Raw genomic sequence first — 23,615 nt, forward strand, 5'->3', positions numbered from 1 at the left:
CGCATTGCGCTATGTTACGAAGAAATCCACCTGGGAGAGCGCGACGGCAAATTGCGATATAAACTGTTGAATGAGTTTCTGTTGCCGTGGCTGAGAATCCTGGAAGCATTGTGCAGTTTTACGCAGTGCACAGGCTGTGTCACGAAAGCAGAACGTTCCGTAGTCCACCGTTCGAAAAGATCTGCGAACAATAATTGTGAATGGTATTCTACACCGTTTCTGGCTGTCGTGGATGTAGATGGTCGCCATACTGAGCAAGGTTTGTAACCTGGAACGTAAACGTACGTAATTAAAATAAAACGTTAACCTCTCATGTGGAAAATAACATGTGTTCCTTTTAGTGATTTATTCGTTCTTCTAATCAACACGGGTGCTGCAGTATCGTATTTATCCACCGATACGAGGCAGCGACTTTCAATTAAAAATGTTGTCCCCTGTGCGGGAATTACACAATGTGCGCTCTTAAGTACAGGCTGTGACGCAGTGAGGACGACATATGGAAGATTCCATTGGCCGTGAAGCGAGAAATCTACGTTCGAGACCCGGTCAGTTACAAATTTTCATTTTCATCATTCCATTATACAACTAATGATTCCCACATTCGCAACTGCGAATACATTTGATGTACTCTGTAATGTGGACTCAGGATGCTAGTCTTTTCTTCCAGTTTCAAATTCCCCGCTATCTTCGTGCCTACTGATGGAGATGCGGTCATGTCTTGTTTCCCAAGTGCTGTTACTGCAGATCTCGTACATCCTGAGTAAATGTGACCTTTTGATCTTTTTATATGTGAATCCCAGACAGAGTGATGAATTACGATTTTAAGATATATTTATACTATTAATTACTTACAGAGCGTTTCAAGGCACTGACATTAGCGGACAGCGGAATACTACTCTGACCATACGTCCATCAATATTAGTGCTTTATGCTGAAGATGAAACAGCGATGTTTCAAAAGGATTAAAATAAAATAATAACAACATGGAAATGGAGAGAGAGAAAAAAAATGGCGGTCCTCGTTACATTTCTTACAAGGTTAATCACAGACAAGAGCTGCAACGCTCCTACAATTTTTCGAAAATATTTCTTTTCTCTGAGGCTGTTTATGACTTTGATTATCGACCGCGGTTGGGCGATTTCGATTTTAATTCATTTAAATATGGACATGGAGATAAACAACAGATCCTAACAGACATTTGTACGACTAATAGTCTTGTCCAGTGTACACGGATGCTCCAGAATTAACAGCTATCACTCCTACAGGAAACCATACTATGCAATCATTATGATCTGATAATATTTTGTGCAAACATATCTTGTGCACGTCAACAGTTTGAATAATTAAAGACAACGTTGTTCAAAAATGAGTTATAATCGCAAGTTTTGGTTAACACATGCAGTTTGATGGAAAATGATCGTTAATTTAAATACGCTTCTGATTGTAGTACCTACATGAAGAACCTATTAACCTAACCTAGAGTAAAATTAAATGTTGTAAAGTTTTGAAATGCTTGCCTCATTTTGTATTCTGCATATCATTTCAAATCATTTTTACTGCACATCCCGTTTTATAACAGTGGAATTTCGTACAAAAATTTTGCTTTTAAACCTGTCTAGTACAGTGCCAATTTCCGTTGTTCGTAATCAAGCTGTTCTACCAGACAGGTTACATTTTCTCATTAAAAGAAGGTGAGTCGCTAGACTCGGCTGCAATAGCAGTAGATAAACGACAATTGCAGCTAGGCAGATGTGTGCTTTCCACAAACACGAAACTGCTAATTATTCTCAGTTTTAGCTTGATGACTACCTCTCTAAACAGGAACATTTACTTCCTATACAACCGAGTGGCCATTCCTTCGTCTTCACTATCACAGTTGTCTTCCAGAGATACGTATACTGAGTCTGACTCTTGACAGCAATGAACAGCATCCTGGTAACGTTTATGATTGGCGCATGTCTGGTAGTCTTACAGGCACGGTAATCTGTCACTCAGGAGGAAGATATCACTGTGCTTTCCTCACCACGAGTGTCGTACGAAGATCACGGCTTGATTCAGACGGTACCAACTGGAGGAGGACCAGCAATCGAAACTACTTTCGAGGGTAATGGTTAGAGGCTAGATTATATGCATTTGCGTGTTGCATATGCATTTACATATTTGGATGCCTTTCACCGGTTATTGCATATTTTAACTAAATTAATGAAGATGCGTATTTTCGCTCTATTTTGACAATATTTTAGGAATTTAGATGATTTAGATGAAGTAATTTAGGTGCCCGCGCCCCCGGTAAATCCCCTCCGCTGTCGTACCGAACCCGTCGGCAACAATTAAATTAAACTACGCAAGCTTGTAGCCGCACGTCCACTGTTTCAGTTTAGCCTTCTATTTACTAGTACACAGTTGAACGAGTTTACGACATGCAGTGTGCTACGTGTTGTGCGCCTTTCCGCCCGAAAAAGGAAACGTTGTTTCGTGCATAGCTGACCATCCTGGAACATTTAATATGACTGAATTGTTTTATATTGTCGAGTTTGCGAGAAAAACGTTTCGAGCAAAAAAGTTTCAAATAGACCAGCATGTCAAGACAAGTCTTTATAATGCAGGACTACAGAAGAAAAGACCACGACAACAACTTCTGACAACAGCAAGTTGCAATAGCAAGGATTTGTCCAAAGGCAACGAAAAAAGTAGGTTTAACATGGATTTATGTGCAGCTATCATTGCAAGCAATATTCTTCTTCACAAACTTACAAACCTTACCCTCAAAGGCTTCCCTCACAAATATTGCTTGAATCAAAATATACCAGATGAATCAACATTGCGTAAAAATTACACACCGACAATTTACGTAAATGTTCTGGAAGAAGTACGCAATGAACTCATGGACAGCATTACCTGGGACGAAACTACAGACACTTGTGGCCGTTACATTGCAAATTTAATTGTTAGTGCTTTAAAAGAAGAGCCTTATTCTTCTTATTTAGCGGCTTGCAAAGAACTTGAAAAAGTAAATCAGTCTGCGATCGCCAGATGTTTGAATGAGGATATTGGAAAAATATTTCCAGAATCTTTTGTAGATGAAAATGTTTTTGTTTATTTCAGATGCTGCTCCCTATATGATCAAAAAACAGCCGAAAGCCCGCTCGTGTACCCTTGATGAATGCACGACACAAAACTTTACGCCTCGCTTGGGCCCGTCAACACCGACATTAGACTCTTGATGACTGAAAACATGTTGTCCGGTCGGACGAGTCTCGTTTCAGATTGTATCGAGCGAATGAACGCGTACGGGTATGGTGACAACCTGTTGAATTCATGGACGCTGCATGTCAGCAGGGGACTGTTCAAGCTATTGGAGACTCTTTACTGGTGTGGGGCGTGTGCAGTTGGTGTGGTATGGGACCCCTGATACATCTAGATACGACTCTGATCGATGACACGTACGTAAGCATCCTCTCATGTCCATTGTGCATTCCGACAGACTTGGGCAATTCCAGTAGGACAATGTGACACCCCACACGTCCAGAACTGTTACAGAGTGGCTCCAGGAACACTCTTCTAAGTTCATTACTGAGCATATCTGGGATGCCTTGTAACGTGCTGTTCAGAAGTGATCTCCGTCCCCTCGTACTCTTTCGGATTTATGAACAGCCCTGCACGATACATGGTGTCACTTCCCTCCACCACTACCTCAGGCGTTAGTCGAGTCCATGCCACATCGTGTTACGGCACTTCTGTGTGTGCACGGGGGCCCTACACGATATTAGGCAGGTTACGTTTCTTTAGCTCTTCAGTGAGGGTAAAGAGGATTTCACTTTATTCAGAATACAAGAACCCTAGGCGAAGAGGGCTGTTGGAGAAAGAATGTTCTTAAGCGATATAAGAAGGAAGAGTTGGAGACGACGACCCCGAACCGAGCATTAGGAAATGGGGAAGGAAAGTGATGAAGGATTACTGCGAAAAGGTTCCCTGACGTGGAAAGGAGTGTAATTTATCTGTCAAATACGAAAGTTCTATTTTCCTGGAAGTCGATAAAGGGTGCATTCAACAAATTTAGATGGCTGAAAGAAGTACGCAATCCTTTATTTAAATATCGTAAGCAAAAGTGTGAACGTGGTTACATTGAGCCATCTTCCAGACCATTTCGCTAGACCAGTTGCTTCCAATGCAGTGCAGTGGCTCACCCTCTGCGCCCCCTGGCGCGCCTGACGGACTTCCGGCCTTTGGCTGCTCTGCCGTGGGCCGCTGTCGGAGAGCTCTCCCTGTGTCTGGAGCCAGCATGTCGAGTTTCGCCTGTTCGGGAGCCTGGAACAAGTTGACGGACAAGTAAATTTACTATAGGACGTAAGCATTTCCCTCTGCAGTAACTTCCTGATCACTAAGATTATATCGTGAAACACAGGGAAGTCCCGTAGCGCAGATATATGACATACAAGGCATATTCATATGGAGTGAAGTTTTCACTCTGAAGCGGGCTGTGCGATATTTTGAACCTTTCTGAGAAATTAATGTTGTATGCTGCACCGGGACATGAAGGTGGGAAGTTTGCCATTTTTGGGTGAGTGCTGTACCAGTGAGCTCTAACTCGAGAACGACTCAAGACCCACCCACGCAGCTTTACATCCGCAGTATCTGTCTCCTACATTCCAAACTTCACAGAAGTTCATCTGCATACCTTGCGGCACCAGCACTCCTGACACAAAGGATGCTGTGCAGAAATGTCTTCGCCACAGACTAGCTGACTGTTTCTAGAATGAAACTTTTACTCTGGGACTAAATGGGCACTGTTTTGAACGACTTAACAACCTTCGTACTTCTGTAGAGCGAATTCGTTCTGGAAACAATCCCGTAGACTGTGATTAAGTCGTTTCTAAGCAACACCCCTTTTTCCAGGAGTGCTTGCCCGACGAGGTATGGAGGAGAACTTCTGTAAAATTTGGTGTGTAAGAGACACTTACTGCTGAAATAAGGCTGCGAGTACGGACTCCGACACAGTCGTGCGTGGGTGCTTAGAAGGTAAGAATATTACCCGTGAAAGGCAATGTTCCCGATCCGAGTCCCGGAAAGGCGCACAATTTAAGTCTGTCAGGATGTTTTATATATAAATCTGAATTCGGTATGATCAAAGTTCACATCTCCAGTCATACATCCTGATTCAGGTTCCATATCACTTGCAGTTATTCTGATATTGTTTATACAGCAAGGCCTCATTCAATCATTCCGTCGAAAAATGTCAGGTAATGTTACATCTCTAATAGCCTTCACTTTGACACGTTTCCAAACGATGATGACTAAACGTCAAAATTGTTTTGCTGCAAACCCGCCTCATCCGTCCTTCGGCGTACCTAAAAAAGCCAAGGCCCTTTCGACCCCTTCAATGCCGACCGACTGCCGTGTCATCGTCTGCCAGTGTCATCATTCGGATGCGGTACAGATTGGTATAAGATCAGCACACACCTATGCAAACCACAGTCAACTTCCCAGACTTTCTAGCCGCTCTCACTTAAACAGCTCCTCAATTGGCATCACACAGATGAGTGCACCCTCTTCCATTTTTCCCACCAAAGAAAAATCCCTGACAGCCACTATCTGTCCTGGGGATATTCCCTGATGTTTTAACCCATGTCCCATCATCCTGCCCCTTCTTCTTGTCAGTGATCTTCATATACTCCTTCCTTCGCCGATTCTGCGAAAAAACAGGTATTTTCTGTCAGTCCGAGATTCACTACCATACAATGTTGCAATGCAAGTGCTCATTCTCAGAAATTTCCTTCTCAAATTAAGATCTACCTTTGATACTTGACACTTCTCTTTGCTAGTCTGCATTTTAGATTCTCCTTGCTCCGTCCGTTCATGGGATATTTTGCTTCTATGGTAGCAGAATCCTTAATTTCGTCTACTTCGAGATTACCAATTTTGATATTAAGTTTCTCGCTATTCTCATTTGTGCTACTTCTCATTACCATCGTCTTTCTTCGGTTTACTTTCAGTCCATACTCTGTACTCATTAGACGGTTCATTCCATTCAATATATCTTATAATTTTTCTTTACCTTCGCCGACGCTAGGAAAGCAATCAGCGAATCTTATCATTGAAATCCTTTCACCCTGAATTTCAATCCCACCTTGAATCTTTCTTTTATTTCCGTCATTGGTTCTTTGATGTATAGATTCAACAGTAGGGGTGAAAGACTGTCCCTCTCTTATCCTTTGTTTAATCTGAACATTTCTTTCTTGATTTTGGAGTCTTATTTTTCTCTCTTACTTCTTGTACGCATTGTATATTATCGTCTTCTCCAGTATTTTACATGTATCTTTGTCAGAATTTAGAGCATCTTGCACTGTTTAACATTGTCGAAGGCTTTTTTTCCATGTCTACGAATCCTAAGAACGTGTCTTTATTTTTCTCCAGTCTGCTTCCATTATCGAACTTACCGTCACAACAGCTTCTCTGGTGTCTTCACCTTTCCTAAGGCCAAATCATTTGGTATATCTTCAGTTTTACAGCCTTCTGTATATTCTCCTTGTCAGCAGCTTGGATGCATGAGCTGTTAAGCTGATTATGCGGTAGTTCTCGCATTTACCTGCCATTGCTATCTTCGGAATTGTGTGGATAATATTTTTACGGAAGTCCGACGGTACGTCGCCAGTTCCATAGTTTCTATACACCAACATGAATAATCGTTTGGTTGTCAAATGGCTCGGATCACTATGGGACTTAACATCTGAGGTTATCAGTCCCCTAGAACTTAGAACTACTTAAACCTAAATAACCTAAGGACATCACACACAACCTTGCCCGAGGCAGGATTCGAACCTGCGACCTTAGCGGTCTCGCGGTTCCAGAATGAAGCGGTTTGGTTGTCACTTACCCCCATGATTTTAGAAATGTCATCTGTTATCTATCCATTCTGCCTTTTTTGAGTGTGTCTTCAAAAGCTCTATTAAATTCTGATTTCTTGCCCTCATGCAGGTTTTATTTGCACGCTTTCCACCTATCTGCTCTCTCCTCTGCATTTAACAGTTGAACTCTCATTTCTCTTTTAACGGTGCCGTTCTTGATTTTAAGTTCACATGAGGTTTTTTGACTTTTTTGCGTGCTAAGTCAGTCCTTCCGATGATCATTTCTTTTACTGTTTCTTCAGATCTTTCCTGCAGCCATTTCGCCTTCGCCTCCCTGTGCTTCCTTTTTATTTCATTCCTTAACGATTTATACTGCTGTATGGTCTTTTCCTATCCCTGTATTGTCTTCCATCTTTCGTCCATCCATTGAGTATTTCTTCTGTTACCCAAAGTTTCTTCTCAGTCACCTACCTAGTACCTATGTTTGTTTCTCCAATTCCCGTGATTGGTCTGATTAGGAATGTTCACTTCTCTTCAACCGAACTGTCGAGCTTGGAACTCCTTCCCGCAGTATCTACATCGTTACCGAGCTTCAATTGCGTCTCATACTTGCCCAATACTTCAGTAACCAATTTTCTTCCACACCTATTTTACTGTACGATTCTCTTAAAGTTCAGTCTGCTCATCATCATTACTAAATTGTGATCAGAGTCTACATCTGCTCCTGGGTGCATCTTAAAATCCAGTATCCAATTTCTGAATCTATGTCTGACCAAGCTAGCTAGCAAATCGTAGGACTTATTATGGGGAGTCTGACGAACGAAGAATTTGGTCGATAACTAATTCTGTGTGATGTTCTGTTTTCCTGATCGTGATGCATGGCGAAAATTGGTATTCGCTATTTTTGATAATGGGATCTAAACCTACTTTTACAACTGTCTTCATCAAGCCGCATTGTGGAGTGTGGCGGGGCGTACTTTTTGCACCACCGTCACTTCCCTGCATTACTGTTCCAGTCACGAGTGGTTCGTGACGAGAACGATTGTTGGAAAGCCTCTGTATGAGCTCGAATCTCTCTGATCTTACTTCAGTCATCATTCGCGAGGTGTACGTAGGAAGACGCATTATGTTGGCTGACTCTTTCAGTAATCTACTGTCTTTTAATAATAAACCATCCGATCATGCAGAACGCCTCCTCTGCAGCGTCTACCACCGGCGTTTGCCAAGTATCTCCTTAACGCTTCCGCACTTACAAAATAAGCCTGTAATGAAGCACGCCGCTCTTCTTTGGATCTTGTCTATTTCCTGCATCAATCCTATCTAGCACTGATTCCAGATTGGCGAGCAATATTCAAGTACTGGTCGACTAGGATTGTGGGCGGGCTATGTCTAATGGGGATTCTTGCAAGAATCTGTCAGGCGCCTACCTTATCTGCGACTAGTTTTATGTAATCGTTTCGCTGTAAGTCATTCTTTACGCATGCTCCCAGAATTTAATGGATATGGTAGCTGCCAGCTACAATTTTGCAATCGTTTAGTCATACATTTCTCTCTACTTAAGCGCGCTACGTTGTTATATGTCAGTCGTGAAACCTTTGGAGTAATGTTGGCCGGGAAGCCACATACGGGGAACTTCGGCCACCGAGTGTCTTATTTCAGTCGACGCCACATTGGTCAACTTGTGGACCGCTAATAATAATGGCGTGTGTCGAGGGCCTCCCTTCGGGTAGACCGCTCGCCTGGTGCAAGTCTTTAGATTTGAAGCCACTTCGGCGACTTGCGCGTCGATGGGGATGAAATAATGATGAGTAGGACAACACATTTGCAAAGCTGATACTAGAGCAATATTGTCTGGGTTTGCGTTACGGAGAAAGTGTCACGATATGTACGTAATGTTGTTACGCCTCATGTATCACACAAAGGTAAGAGTTAAAATACGTATTACTCTGGATCAGAGACTACAAGTCAACAGACTGTATATGTTGATAGATGAAGGAAATTGTTATCTGTTGTTTCATGCATTGCGAAGCACTAAGTTGTAATTACGATGTTCATCCTTTTTACTTTCGTAAAAATGCGTAAAAAGTTATAACGCGATATTCGTGAAAAATAAGTACAGTTCACTACCGTTTCCTTATAACAGATAAAGTTTCTGAATCTAGTAATTCTGAAAGTATCTTAAATTAGTTGCATGTAATTATGCTGTATTACAGAAAATTTCTTGACCAGACGTAGATATACCATTCACAAAAATGAAGTTTTGCTTCTGTTACGTTGGACCAATTTAGATAATTTCTTGCGCGTGGAGTTGGAGTTTGCCGTGGTAAATGTAGGAACTGGCTCGTCGAAGTACTGTGGAGTTTCCACTAAAGAAGAAAACACTACTTCCGAGAAAGCCTAAAAACAGCACATGTCTACACATTTTGTACAGAAACCAAACCAAAGCCTTATGTCACTTGGACGTTGAGAATTTTTTAATAATTTTGCAGATAAAGTTATGTTACGTATGTTTTATTTAAATGGATAAAGGAAAATACCCTCCAATCATAAAATATTTTGTAGTGGATGCTTCATTCCCTCGGAATTCGTCCAAAGTTGACAACGGAATACAAGGTCCCAAAGAGCTTGCTGCACCATTTTCAACAGTTACGATATGGGAAGCTCGAATCAAGAGTGGTCATACTTCTTTCGAAGGTGATCCATGTGAAAGAACATCCCAAACCAGCAACCACAGACGAAAGCGGACCATGTGTTCATCTACATCAGTAATCTGGAAGCCACTTGACTGTGGCTGTCGAAGGGCACTTCTGGTACCACTAACTGACCCTCCTTTCCCAGTTCCATTCACAAATGGTTCGTGGGAACAAAAAATTTCTGTATTGTAATGTCTCGAATTTTCCTCTTTGTAGTCATTTAGAGAGAAGTATGTGGGTGGAAGTAATACGCCGATCTCTGTAGCCGAACGGTTCTAGGCGCTTCAGTCCGGAACCGCGCTGCTGCTACGGTCGCAGGTTCGAATCCTGCCTCCGACATGGACGTGTGTGATGTCCTTAGGTTAGTTAGGTTTAAGTATTTCTAAGTCTAGGGATGACCTCAGAGGTCCCATAGTGCTTTAGAGTCATGGCCATGGAAGTAATATGCTGTCCGAATCTTTTTGGACAGTACTCTCTAAATTTCAACGCTAAACCGCTCCGTGATGTAAAACGCCCTCTTTTCGTATCTCCTAAAGGAGTTTGTTGAGCACATCTGTAACGCTCTCGCCTGGACTAGACGATCCCCTGCCAAAACGCGCCGGGCTTCGTTGGATCTTCTCTATTTCAACCATCAGTCCTGCCTGGTTGACAAACAATACACAAGAATCGGAGGAACTAGCGCCTGGTAAATCATTACTTTCGTGGATGAGCTACATTTCCTTAAGATTTTCCCAATGAATCTCTGTCTCTCATCTGCCTTTCCTAATAGTTGTTTTATGTGGTCATTCAACTTAAGGCCGATCTGGGGAGATACTCCTAGATAGTTTACAATACTTACAATAGTTACTGTTTCCTGCAATTTGTCATCAATAGTATAGCTATACGGTAGTCGATTTCTATTCCTGTGTATGCGCAATATGTTACATTTATTTAAGTTTAGGGCCAGCTGCCAGTCCCCGACCCGCTAATCAATTCTCAGTGGGTCCTTTTTTTTTTTTGTGGTTTTAGGGCGCACAACTTCAATGGTCATTAGCGCCCTACAGTGGGTCCTTCTGCAAATCTTTACTGTCTTCTGGCGTTGCTGCCTTCTTACAGATAAGCGCATCGTCTGTGAATAGCCTTAGCTTCCGAAGCATTCTTCTAGATCATTTAAATACACGGTAAATAGTAACAGTCTCATTACACTTCCTGGTAGTGCTCCCGAAATTACATCTGTCGATCTTGGGGCGTTAAGAGTGACATGTTGAGTCAGGAAGTCTTGAATCCAGTCGTAAATCACGTCCAATAGTCGGTAAGGTCGTATATTCTTCACTAATCGACAGTGCAGGATGATAAATGCCTTCCTGAAGTCGAGGACAATGCATCAACCTGGTAGCGACGATTACAGCGCTGCGGATCTCATGGAAGAACAGAGCGAACTGTTTCGCATGACCTTTGTTTGCGGAATCCATGTTGGTATTTACAGAGGAGATTCTCGTCTTCCAAAAAACGTCATAATACGTGAGCACAGAACACGTTCCATAATTATACAACAGATTAACGTCAACGAAACAGGTCCATAACTATGTTCATCTGTCCTACGACTCTTCTTAGAAATGGGAATGGCCTGCGGTTTTTTGCAGTGTCTAGGTACCCTTTCTTGCTCCAACGACGTACGATAAACTGCTGGCAGCAGAGGAGCAACTTCTTTCGTATCATCTCAGTGAAATCTTCCGGGTATCTCATTTAGTCCTGATGTCTTTTCACTACAGAGCGATCGTAGTCGTTTTTCTATGATCAGTTATCGCCAATCTGCCATTTCGAAGTTTTTACGATGGTTGAAATGAGTGATCGAATTACTACTTTCCGCGGTCAAACCATTTCGGAAGACGTAATTCCGTCTTTCTGTCATTTCCCTTTTCGTTGGCATTATGGTCACCAAGTGACTGAATGGATTATTTCGAACCGATTACTGATTTTTCGTAAGAGAAAAACCTCTGAGGGTGTTTAGTAAGATCCTTTGACAAAATTTTGCTTTCAGACTCATGGAACGCTTCTCTCATCACTCTCCAAAAATGGTTCAAATGGCTCTGAGCACTATGGGACTTAACTTCTGAGACTAAAACTTGAACCTAACTAACCTAAGGACATCACACACATCCGTGCCCGAGGCAGGATTCGAACCTGCGACCGCAGCGGTCGTGCGGTTCCAGACTGTAGCGCCTAGAACCGCTCGGCCACTTCGGCCGGCTTCGCTCTCCTTACGTTCACTTGCACTTCGTTCAGTTTTTGTTTCTAAATAGGTATTGACTTCTCTTAAATCTGCGATGAAGCTGTCTTTGTTTACGTAGCAGTTTCTGACACGGCTATTAAGCCACAGTGAGTTTTTCTTATCCCTTAAGATCTTGCGCGGGAAATACTTGTCTAAAGGTTGAAACTTGATTTTTAATTTTTTCCATTTGTGCTCCACATATTCACCCTCAATGCTGAATATTTCACGTTAATCACTCAGATACTCTTCAATTTCTCACCTTTCACACTTGCTATGCAAAAATAGTTTCTTGCCTGTCTTAACACTTCTTGAAATACCCGTTATCATAGTATGCTACACACAGCCGAAAGATCGCTCATACTATCTTCTTCGTTAACTGATTCGAGGAGGACAGATGTGTGTTTTGCTAGGAGGCCACAGACGCTACCTTCATAAGTAAGTTATCTGCTGGGAAACGAACATCATATTCAGAATAATGCACATTAATCCCTGACACAAGTTTTGATAGCATGACTCTCCCAATCTATACCTGGCAAGTTGAAGCCACCCCCATTACAACAGCGGGATCAGAGAACTTACTGACGAGATTCTGCAAGTTTTTTATGAAGCACCCTCCCGCTACAGCTCCTGGCGCAGGTGACTTATAAAAGCATCCGATTGCCAATTTTTGACTGACTTTTGATTCTTACCTTCGCCCACATTATTTCACATTCTGATCCGTGCTATCCTCGCTAGGCATTATCCAGTTCTCTAGTACATAAATAAGACACCACCATTGACGACTAACCTATTCTTGCGACCAATTTTCTACGCAGAATATAAGATACCGTCGTTATTCACTACCAGTTTCAGCTTTGCTGTTCACTTTCAACCAACTGTCTATTCCTAATACTATCTGAGCATTATAATTATCAGTAAGCGATACTAATAATTAGTATTCTCGGACCTTACATACGTAGTTGATATTATACAGATAGGAACAAAAAGAGTCCTACATTAAATAAATAAAACGTACTGCAAGATGAATGACGCATTTCTTATGTTGAACGGAAGCAAATGCAGAAACGAATTTCTGTGTTATACAGGATGCCCCAAAAGTCACGACGGGTTATAACTGTGATTAACTATATCTATTGTTAGTTACCGCTGATATTTCACATACTTGAAGACCAAAGATGAGGGGCTGTTTACACTTATGTGTGGAATGTAATCTCAGGGAACAAAGGAGGAAAAAATATATGCGTCAATTAGTAACTATGGATGAAATATGAGGACACCAGTTAACGACAAAACTGGTTGAAATTCTTGTAGCGTGATCCAAAGTAACGCGGAGTCCGCTACAAACGCTAACGTTTTCTGAGGCCATGGGTGAAACAGTGACCAGCAAACAGACTAAATGAAAAAAATGGATTGCAAAGGAGAAAAAATAATTTGTCATCATGACATTAGGAGGTCCTTTCATTATCTGAAAACTGTGGGAACTAAATTGCGAATTGTTGGAACAATCATTTTTTGTTTACTTGACTTAGCATCCTCCGACATCCTGCATTTAGTTATACGTAGAAAGAAAGGACCGACCCAGCGTATACAGAAATCAAAACAGCCCTCAGTGCAATTAAAACCAAAGGATGTAACATTAAGACTGCAATGGGAATTCCTATGTTAAATACAGCGGAGCGAGTTGATGCTTGGAAAGAGTACATTGAAGTCCTATATGAAGGAGAGGACACATCTGATGACATGATAGAGGAAGAAGCAGCAGTCGATAGGGAAAAGACAGGGAATGCAGTATTAGAATCAGGATTTAACAGAGCTTTGGAAGACTTAAAATCAAATAAGACAGAAGCAATAGGTAACATCCAATCGGAATATCTAAAATTAGTAAGAGACGTGGCAACAGAACGACTATTCACGTTTGTACGTAGAATGCGCGAGACTGACGATATACCATCTGACTTTCGTAAAAATATCATCATTTCGAAAACTGCAAGAAGCGAGAAGTGCGAGAATTATAGCGCAGTCAACATCCCAAGCATCCATCTTGCTGACAAGACTAATATAAGTGTCACGAAACCGGCAATGATCCAAGTAGTAAGAAGTAAATACAGCTGAAGCGTTTTATTACTACCCAACATAACTACTCAGCTATGATTGCCGTACCTACAAGTTACTCAAGGTGCTCAAGAGCTCAATACAGCTGAAGGAGTTTATCAACACCAAAGTATATACAGAAGAATGGAAAATAAAATTGAGAATCTGTTAGATGACCATCATTTGGGCTTTAGAAAAGATAAAGACACCAGACAGGCAGTTCTGACGTTGCGGTCGGTAATGGAAGCAAGATTGGAGAAAAATCAAGACACGTTTATAGGATTTGTCGAGCCGGAAATAGCGATCAACACTGTAATATAGTACAACATGTTCGAAAATCGAAGAAAATAGGCAAAGACGTGTGAAACACAATTCATACAAGGAACAAGCGAAAATAATAAAAATGGAAGATGAAGTACGAAGTGTTCGGATTAAAAGCGGTATAAGACAGAAATGTACTCTTTTACCCCTACCATTCAATCTCTACACCGAAGAAACAATAACGGAAATGAAAGATATGTTCAGGACTGGAATTAATATTCGAGACGAAAGAATATCAGTGATAAGATTTTCTGACGACATAGCTATCCTCGGTGAGGGTGAGGATCTGTCGAATGGAATGAACAGCCTAATGAGCACAGAAAATGGACTGACAGTAAATCGAAGAAACATTTGGTTGATCACAAAGTAGAGGAATTCTGCCACCTAGGCAACAAAATAACCCATGACAGAAGGCGGACATAAAAAGCAGACTAGCACTGCAAAAAGGGCCTTCTTGGCTATGAAACGTAGGCCTTAATTTGAGGAAGAAATTTCTAAGAAAAAAATGGCTCTGAGCACTATGCGACTTAACTTCTGAGGTCATCGGTCGCCTACAACTTAGAACTAATTGAAGCTAACTAACCTAAGGACATCACACACATCCATGCCCGAGGCAGGATTCGAACCTGCCACCGTAGCGGTCGCTCGGTTCCAGACTGTATCGCCTAGAACCGCACGGCCACTCCGGCCGGCAAATTTCTAAGAAAATACGTCTGGCGTACAGCATTGTATGGAAGTAATACATGGACTGTGGGAAAACCGAAACTGAAGGAAATCGAAGCATTCGAGAATTGGTGATACAGAAGAATGTTGAAAATTAAGTGAACTAATAAGATAAGGAATGAGGTTCTCCGCGGAATCGGCGAGGACACGAATATGTGGTAAACACGGTAAAGAAGAAGAGACACGAAAATAGAGTGTTTGTTACGAATAATTTCCATGGCAGGGAATAAATTCCATGGCACGGGAGGCAGCTGTGAAGGATATAAATGTCGAACGTACTCAACGAAAAAACGTTGGACGACTTATTGTCTGAAAATGACTGTCCATTATTGTCCCATTCACTGCCAGACAGAGAAGGTTTATCGTTATCCACGGTCAGATTACTTAATGAGAAGAGAACTGCTATTGTGAAAACATACTTGACGCTGTCGCTGCTTCCGCAGTATCTGCGCCGCTGGTGGTTTCGCTTGTTGGCCATCCTGGAAGAACACCGCCTCCGTTCATTGACCCGCCTATTGGCATCCATGGCCTCATGCCGCCACCTACAGGTCTCAACGGTCCAAAGCCGCCTCCAAATATATGCAAGCCCGACAGAAGACCGCCAAAATCTATTGGCCTTCCTGGAATGCTGCCCTCCAGTGGTGATGTCTGATCTTGGTCACCAGTCATAGTCGTTGTCTCTGTTTCAGCGTCCTGTCTGTCTTGAGCAGTAGCATTAGTTGAGCATAAAATCAGCAGACAGGCACCTGCGATCAGAGTTGAAAAGTATGCCATCTCGGCAGTATTTGGTTGAGACCGATGCTACTGGAACCTATAGAACTAAAGCCAGTGGAACACCAGTTCCTTTTGTAGTAAGGAAAACATTGCAATCAGCAACGTTATCACGAGGACAACTTCGGCGGTGACACAGAAATTCCTAAGCTAAGTGGTAAGCAAGCTTTTTCCTCTATCTCGTATTGTCACCGCTGACGGGAATTGTTCTTTCTTACAAAGCAACCACCTGATGTGAGTCACAGTGAACTCTGTGTTCAAGGTTAGAAGCAGTTTTTCGCGGAAGTCATCGTCACAGATAAATATAACCATTACACTATTCAGAAGTCATTTTGTGATAAGGACAGTTGTGTGATACTTTCAGAATGCAATTGCCGTCAACCAAAATATAAGAAGCATTTCGTCATCGTTGTTTATTACTTGCTTCCAAGTACGCATCATTTCCGTATTTTTTGCCAAGTTTTTATCTTACGAACATTGTTTTGTATGGCTATACAGTCTGATGAGGCAACATACCGTCCACCAATTGGCAGAAGATGTTCGTGGCAGTGTTTACTAATTGGTTATTAAATTAAATTAAATTCCATTTCGTCTTTCCAGTGCGACGTTTCTCCGCAAAGCGTATAATCAACGAAAGAACAACTCAGCACCAAACATGACGAACTTTTGCAAGTTTTTATCAGATAGATGGGCTAATATTGCTCATATTCATTCCGTGCCTAAGTTGGTCCATGTAACGTAATATTTTGTTACAGTGAATAGGCTATCTAGGCAGGCTTCATTGGAATCAATTAGTGTAATGAGAGACTGAAAAAAATGAAATTAGAAATATATATTAATACCTTCAGCCGCTGACAAGCGCTGATAAATATCAACGGGGACAGGTGAAAATGTATGCCTCGACCGGGAGTCGAACCCGGGATCTCCTGCTTACGTGGCAGACGATCTATCCATCTTTTTCTTTTTATTCGGTAGTGTTCGTTGCATTTGATCTGGGCGGACATCACAAGACATCCGCTGAAGTTGATCGTTGATTCCTTTACTCAGTTTTTTTTATTACAGAGGGCGAGCAACCCTCTGACCGAACACGCTGAGCTACCGTGCCGGCTATCCATCTGAGCCACCGAGTGCACATACGATAGCGCGATGCAGGGACTATCTCGCGCACGCCTCCCGCGAGACCCAAATTCTGATCTTATATGTCCACACACTACATTCGTAATGTCCCTACCCAACACACTCATTACTCGTGGAAGACATTCTTACCAAGTTCCGTAAGAGTTCGGGTAATAGGTGTGCATCCGCACAGAAGAGGAAGGTCATGGCCGGTATTGCCAGAACTATATACTTATATGGATATGGTGTCTGTTCTTCCGGACATGTCCGTATAAGACAAAAAAGAGGTTTGTTTACTTGTTAACACACACATAATTTTGTGAATGCAGAGATTGTGCAATCTCCATTCAAACTAGAATGAACAGTGAAAACGTAACTGCGAATTGTTCGTCTAGGTGAATGGGCACTTGTGAAGCCCATAACAGTTTCCACGATTATGCCTTATACAAAGGCATCTCTGGAGATCCTAATACGAAATCGGGAAATGAATCAAAACGGTTCTTCCAAACCCATAAGAATTACACTGTTATCTGAACAAATGAAGTACTAGTATGGAAAGATGACTTTAAAAAGCATTCAAAGCTACTCCTGCCGTGCCGCCGTCTGACTGCTACGGAACATAGGAGATTGAAGATGCACTATCTGACCGAAAGCATCCGGATATCTATCAGTCGACGGTTGGAACTGGGCTGGGGACACTTTAAACGAGGTGTCTGAATGTCTGTGGACGAATGGCAGTCCATTCTTCCTCCAGAGCCAAAACTGGAGAAGGCAGCACTGTTGGACGATGGGGTCTGGAGCAAAGTGGACGTTCTGACTCATCCTAAAGGCGTTCTGTAGGGCTCAGGTCGGGACTCTGAACTGGCCGGTACATTTCCTTCTCGTAGTCAAAACAAATGGCATGCTTGGAACAAGAGTACCATAAGGCTGTTTAGCCAACAGTCCTGTAGTCTCAGCAATACTCCATGTCAACGAAGCCAAAATATTGCCCCATACAACAGCAAGTGTCAACCAGGTACTACCTCCAAACACTGCTTGAACATCACAGGTAAAGTTCAGATGGAGTCCACGAAAAACATTTGGACCTCCAATAGATTGCTGTTTATTAAACCGCCCAGCCAATTCAATATCAATCGCCTTCAGGTACACAGGTACACTGCGCCGCCAGCGACGACGGTAACCACGTCGCAGAGGCATTGCTGTGGCACGTTAACAACATATTGACTCACAGCTGCTCACTTATGAAAGAGTGAATTGTCATTCTGACACAGTCATCGACTTCGAATTGTTCCTCTACTGTACGCAGTATACATTGTTGTAAAATGTGTTCATATCTTTCTGAATTTAGCATCGTCTTCAGAGCACAGTAAAGGAATAACACCCTCACCACGGAAGACACCCCAATATCGTAACACCGCCCCCTCAACATTTGACTGTTGGCACTACACATGACGGAAAGTAACTGTCTCCAGGCATTCGCCAAACCCAGACTCTTCCATCAGAATGTCAAAGGGTAAAGCGTGATTCATCGCCACAAATCACTCGCCTCAAAGTTATGCACTGTCCAGTGCCGTCGCTCTTTACTCCCCCTAGCTAATACTGACTACAGACACGTGTGGCTTGTGAGGAACTCTCGACCATGATACGCCATTCTTTTTAACACACTACGCACGGTCGTTGTGCTAGCTGGTCTACTGGTACCACGTTATAACTCCCGAATGATTCCTTCCTCTGATTTCACGCTATTTTTTACAATCACTCATCGCAGTGCTTGACGGTCCCTGTCTGTCAGTACAGTATTTTTTATATTTATTTTTATTATTTTTTTAGCTGTGGTTGTTCCTTCGCGTTTCCACTTCATACCCACATCACCAACAACCAACTTGTGCAGCTTTAGAAGGGTTGAGGTGACCTTGATGGACTTGTTACTTCACTGACATCCAATGATTAGTCTACGCTCGAAGTCACTGAACTTGCCTGAACGATGCTTTCTGCTGTTAATGCTTCTCTACCGACAACAACGGTCCCCTTTTATACTGTCAGGTCCACCTCTCGTCTTATCTAATGGCCAGATTCGCATTACATAGAGGTTCGAGAATGCTTTTCATCATATAGTGAATTAAATAAGTGGTACAATAAGTTACCGAAAGTACTCAGAGCGAAGAAAGCGCAGTGCCCCGCCATTGAATGTTCTGTGGCGACAGATTCTTTCCTAGCTCACATTCATCAAGAACTTGTCTGTCAGCGAACAGAACCACGTGACTGGAAAAGAGTGAACCGTCTAGCATCTGAATCCTGCAAAGTTCCGAAACATAACTTAAGTTCGGAACTTTAGAGACTCTGAAGAGTAACAGCTTCTCTCGAACAGTGAACCCAGATTCAGGAAACACTCCTCTCATGAAACGCTTCTCCCTTTTCTCTCTCTCTCTTTATCCGGCAAACAACAAACACAGGTGAACAGAAGAGTGCCAAAAAAGCTTTTGGTACTGAACGTGCTGTCAAAGAATACAGAACACGTGATTGTCATGACTATCTGCTCCAACTGATAACAAAGAATTTTAGACTAGTTAGCGAACGCTCAAGAGAAGCGAAGGTAATACGGTTGCCAACGACTCATAATTGCCGGCCGGGGTGGCCGAGAGGTTCTAGGCGCTACAGTCTGGAACTGCGCGACCGCTACGGTCGCAGGTTCGAATCCTGCTTCGGGTATGGATCTGTGTGATGTCGTTAGGTTAGTTAGATTTAAGCAGTTATAGGTTCTAGGGGAATGATGACCTCAGAAGTTAAGTCCCATTATGTGATCGAAAGTATCCGGACACCACCAAAAACATACGTTTCTCATATTAGGTGCATTGTGCTGCCTCATACTGCCAGGTACTCCATATCAGCGACCTCAGTAGTCATTAGACATCGTAAGAGAGCAGAATGCGGCGCTCCGCGGAACTCACGGAGTTCAAACGTGGTTAGGTGATTGCGTGTCACTTGTGTCATACGTCTGTACGCGAGATTGCCACACTCCTAAACATCCCTAGGTCCACTGTTTCCGATGTGATCCGGAAGTGGAAACGTGAAGGGACACGTACAGCACAAAAGCGTACAGGCCGACCTCGTCTCTTGACTGACAGAAACCGCGGACAGTTGAAGAGGGTCCTAGTGTGGAACAGGCAGATATCTATCCAGACCGTCACACAGGAATTACAAACTGCATCAGGATCCACTGCAAGTACTACGACAGTTAGGCGGGAGGAAAGAAAACTTGGATTTCAAGGTCGAGCGGCTGCTCATAAGCCACACATAACGCCGGTAAATGCCAAACGACGCTTCGCTTAGTATAAGGAGCGTAAAAAGTGGACGATTGAACAGTGGAAAAACGTTGTATGGAGTGAAGAATTACAGTGTACACATTGTGGCGATCCGATGGCAGGGTGTGGGTATGGCAAATACCCGATGAACGTCATCTGCCATCGTGTTTAGTGCCAACAGTAAAATTCGGAGGTGGTGTGTTATGGTGTGGTCGTATTTTTTATGGAGAAGGCTTACATCCCTCGTTGTTTAGCGTGCCATTATCACAGCACAGGCCCACATTTTGTTTTAAGCACCTTCTTGCTTCTCACTCTTGAAGAGCAATTCAGGGTCGGCGATTGCATCTTTCAACACGATGGAGCACCTGTTCATAATGCACGGCCTGTGGCGGAGTGGTTACACCACAATAATATCACTGTAATGGACTGGCCTGCACAGAGTCCTGACCTGAATCCTACAGAACACCTTTGGGATGTTTTGGAACGCCGACTTCGTTCCAGGCCTCACCTACCGACATCGATATCTCTCCTCAGTGCCGCACTCCGTGGAGAATGGGCTGCCATTCCCCTAGAAACCTTCCAGCACATGATTGAACGTATCCCTGTGAGAGTGGAAGCTGTCATCAAGGCTAACGGTGGGCCAACACCGTATTGACTTCCAGCATTACCGATGGAGGGCGGCACGAACTTTAAGTCATTTGTAGCCTGGTGTTCGGATACTTTTGAGCACATAGTGTAGGTAAATAATTTATCAGAGAAGGTAATCAGTTGTTTGAGATTATATCTTGATGACTCACTTGTATACAAGAAAGGAGCGTCACTGAGTGATTGTTAGCAAATGCATAACGAGTTGGATAATATGTAAATGATGATAAATGTAAGACAGTGCCCATGAACAATGGAAACAACCTGATTAAGAGATTACTGGATAATTTCTGCAGTCGTTTAAATAGCCAGAGGCAATACAACAACGAAATAGGAGGAGCAAGCGAAATGAATATGAAAGTCTAATGGAAGACTTAAATTCATTGGAAATATTATGTGAAAGCGGTCTGTTAATAAAAGGACCAGAACAATCTCCCTGTCGCCTTCTTTGTAATGTCAGTCGGTGTACGTAACTGCAAGCACAAAGTGGCAACACGTTTTCTGACATTGCGACTGTACATGGAGGAGTGAGCCGCTTTGAATAGAATATGATTATAGGGACGCAAAAGTTCTAGCGTTTCGTCCCTGGCACTGTTTGGATCATCTCGATTCATAGAAGAAAGCTTTGAAAGGCTACAGAAGGTCGTTGGCTCAGAAGAACGAATGGATGACATCAATGAAACTGGTGGAAACAACCCATTGGAGTCTGTAACAGTGGAAGAAAGTTTTATAAATGTACGGTACCTGATCAGGCACTCTGAGTGATATGTGTTGACATGGTGAGTTCCTTGCGAACGGTTTCTACCTTTATGACAATTCAGAATTTCTCTACGAATTTCACTTACGAAATCTTCTCTGGGTGCCAGTCAAGTAACAACATCATCTTAAAGCAATGCTTCGAGAAATTCTTTCGTCGTTATTTTTGACTAAGTCGCCGAATCTAAGGACGACGAATACAAATCTTGTGGAAACGTTGCTTCAAGGTGACGCTATTACTAGGCTTATAACCGGAGAAAATGAAGTGCCAGCAGCTATTTACTCTTATCTCGGTGACAGTAAAATTAATGGAGACAGTATAATAGAATGTTTTTTATTTTGTAATCAGAGCTGGAAGTTGTCGTTAACTGACACCAAAAGATGGCGCCGAAGAAAACATTTTAGACGTTAACTTACTACCCTCACTATGACAGTAATTTGGAATTGTATCTTCCTTCAAAAGCTGGATAATATCAAACAAATAGAATACGGTCCTTAGATTAATGTTAGTCTAAGATTCTTCCGAAAGAGTAGCCGTGTACATTGATCTAAACAGAAATGCTCTGGGTGAATGGGTTACGGTTCAGACCTACATGCAGGGCCGGATAATAATGTTACTGTGGATCAACTTTATGTGCAGATGGGTAGAGGTAACAAAACACAAGCTATTATTTGGACTGGTCATGCAAAAGGATTTATAAACACAGCAATCCTGGTAAAAATGCAGTACTAGGGCTGTCGATAAACAGCGATATATCGATATCTCTCTCATTAAGTGTCGATATACAACGGCGACATTATGCATCCACATATATAGATATCAGTACGGCGTATCGAGTGCTGATAATTTTGTTTTATATTATATCTGTTTTTCAGAAAATATTTGAAGTTGTTGTTTTGAAATTATAGGACTAGTTTTACTTTCACTGTGTGAAGAAGTCTTACCACTTTTTTACCTTTTATCATACCCAATCTTTCTCTTGGACTGTGTGAAGCAAGTATGTGTGGCACTAAAGAAGAACTTCGATTGCAGTGAGGGTGGCGGTGTGAATGGAATAACAGGATATCCGATTTTAGGAAACAGCATAACAGTTGCGTTGAAAAGAAAAACAAGTTTTTAACACAACTAGTGTGCTATTTCTTCACATCGACATTCTTCAAATACAGTTGCTGAAAATGATGAAGAGAAATCTAATTGACAAGATTGGTCGTTGCGGTGGATGCAGATGTATGAGTGAAAATGTTGACGCAAGCAGCGCTGGGCGCTACCAACAGAAACTGTAGCGTTTAACTTCGCCACGCAGTTTTGGCACTACAACTGCTAGGTCGCTGGGGTTTGCAGAAATGAAAAAACAGGGAGGTCGACATGAAGTGTTCAGGACAAATCGATATGTAACGAAACCGAAAGATGGACCCATCGGACACCGTTTAGTGTACCGCTTGCATGCAATTGAAACGTGGTTAACGCCAAGCGTGAATGTCCATCGTTTTCCTTTCAATCCATGCTCTGACGGGGATAGGCAGGCTGCTAGCTTGTTGATTTACAGAACATCTAGTAATAAATTAATACTTAAATACACAGGCCTAAAACCGGAAGTGTATTTACAATGTGGATCCGATACTTTTATAGGCAGGTACGTCGATACTTTTTCTGCCGACGTAACGATATGTGGACACTTTACTCGATACATCGAGAGCCCGTGATATTTTTTTTAAATGTCGATGTATGGTATTCCTGATATTTTTAAAAATGTCAACAGTCCTATTCAGCACAGCTGTAGTCTGTTAAATGCTCCAACGTGAACAACAGTGAACATCTTTGGTATCAACTAGATATTCGGTTACATGCGACATAAATGTATCCATAAGTACAGCAGTTCTTGAAGGCTGAAGAAGAATGGAAAAAAATTAATCTTCACTATCAGAAATCTGTGAAAAGACTACTCTGACGATTTAACCCAGTAACTGCAGCAAAAAGACGTCCCACTCGTTTACCTTATGCCGACGACGCCTTTGGAACGATAAGTAAGATGTAGTGGAGAAACAACATGGGTTTTCCAAACAGTTATCTACATGCTGTTGTATATACTATCTTACCATT

At 42.3% G+C, this 23,615-nt stretch overlaps 2 protein-coding genes across 4 annotated transcripts in view; one reads left to right on the forward strand and one right to left on the reverse strand.

Annotated features, from left to right (window-relative positions):
- Nucleotides 1-23,615, forward strand: part of LOC126176341 (uncharacterized) — a 129,970-nt gene that overhangs the window by 15,615 nt on the left and 90,740 nt on the right. The gene's annotated exons all lie outside the window — the stretch shown is intronic.
- LOC126176399 (uncharacterized) lies at nt 4,066-15,736 on the reverse strand. The gene is made up of 2 exons (XM_049923560.1): nt 15,344-15,736; nt 4,066-4,308 (listed from the first exon to the last, which is right to left on the reverse strand). Exons 1-2 carry the CDS (start codon nt 15,696-15,698, stop codon nt 4,184-4,186), a joined length of 480 nt encoding a protein of 159 aa, XP_049779517.1. The 5' UTR covers nt 15,699-15,736; the 3' UTR covers nt 4,066-4,183.

This window comes from Schistocerca cancellata, chromosome 1, assembly GCF_023864275.1.
Source record: "Schistocerca cancellata isolate TAMUIC-IGC-003103 chromosome 1, iqSchCanc2.1, whole genome shotgun sequence".
Lineage (NCBI taxonomy): Eukaryota > Metazoa > Arthropoda > Insecta > Orthoptera > Acrididae > Schistocerca > Schistocerca cancellata.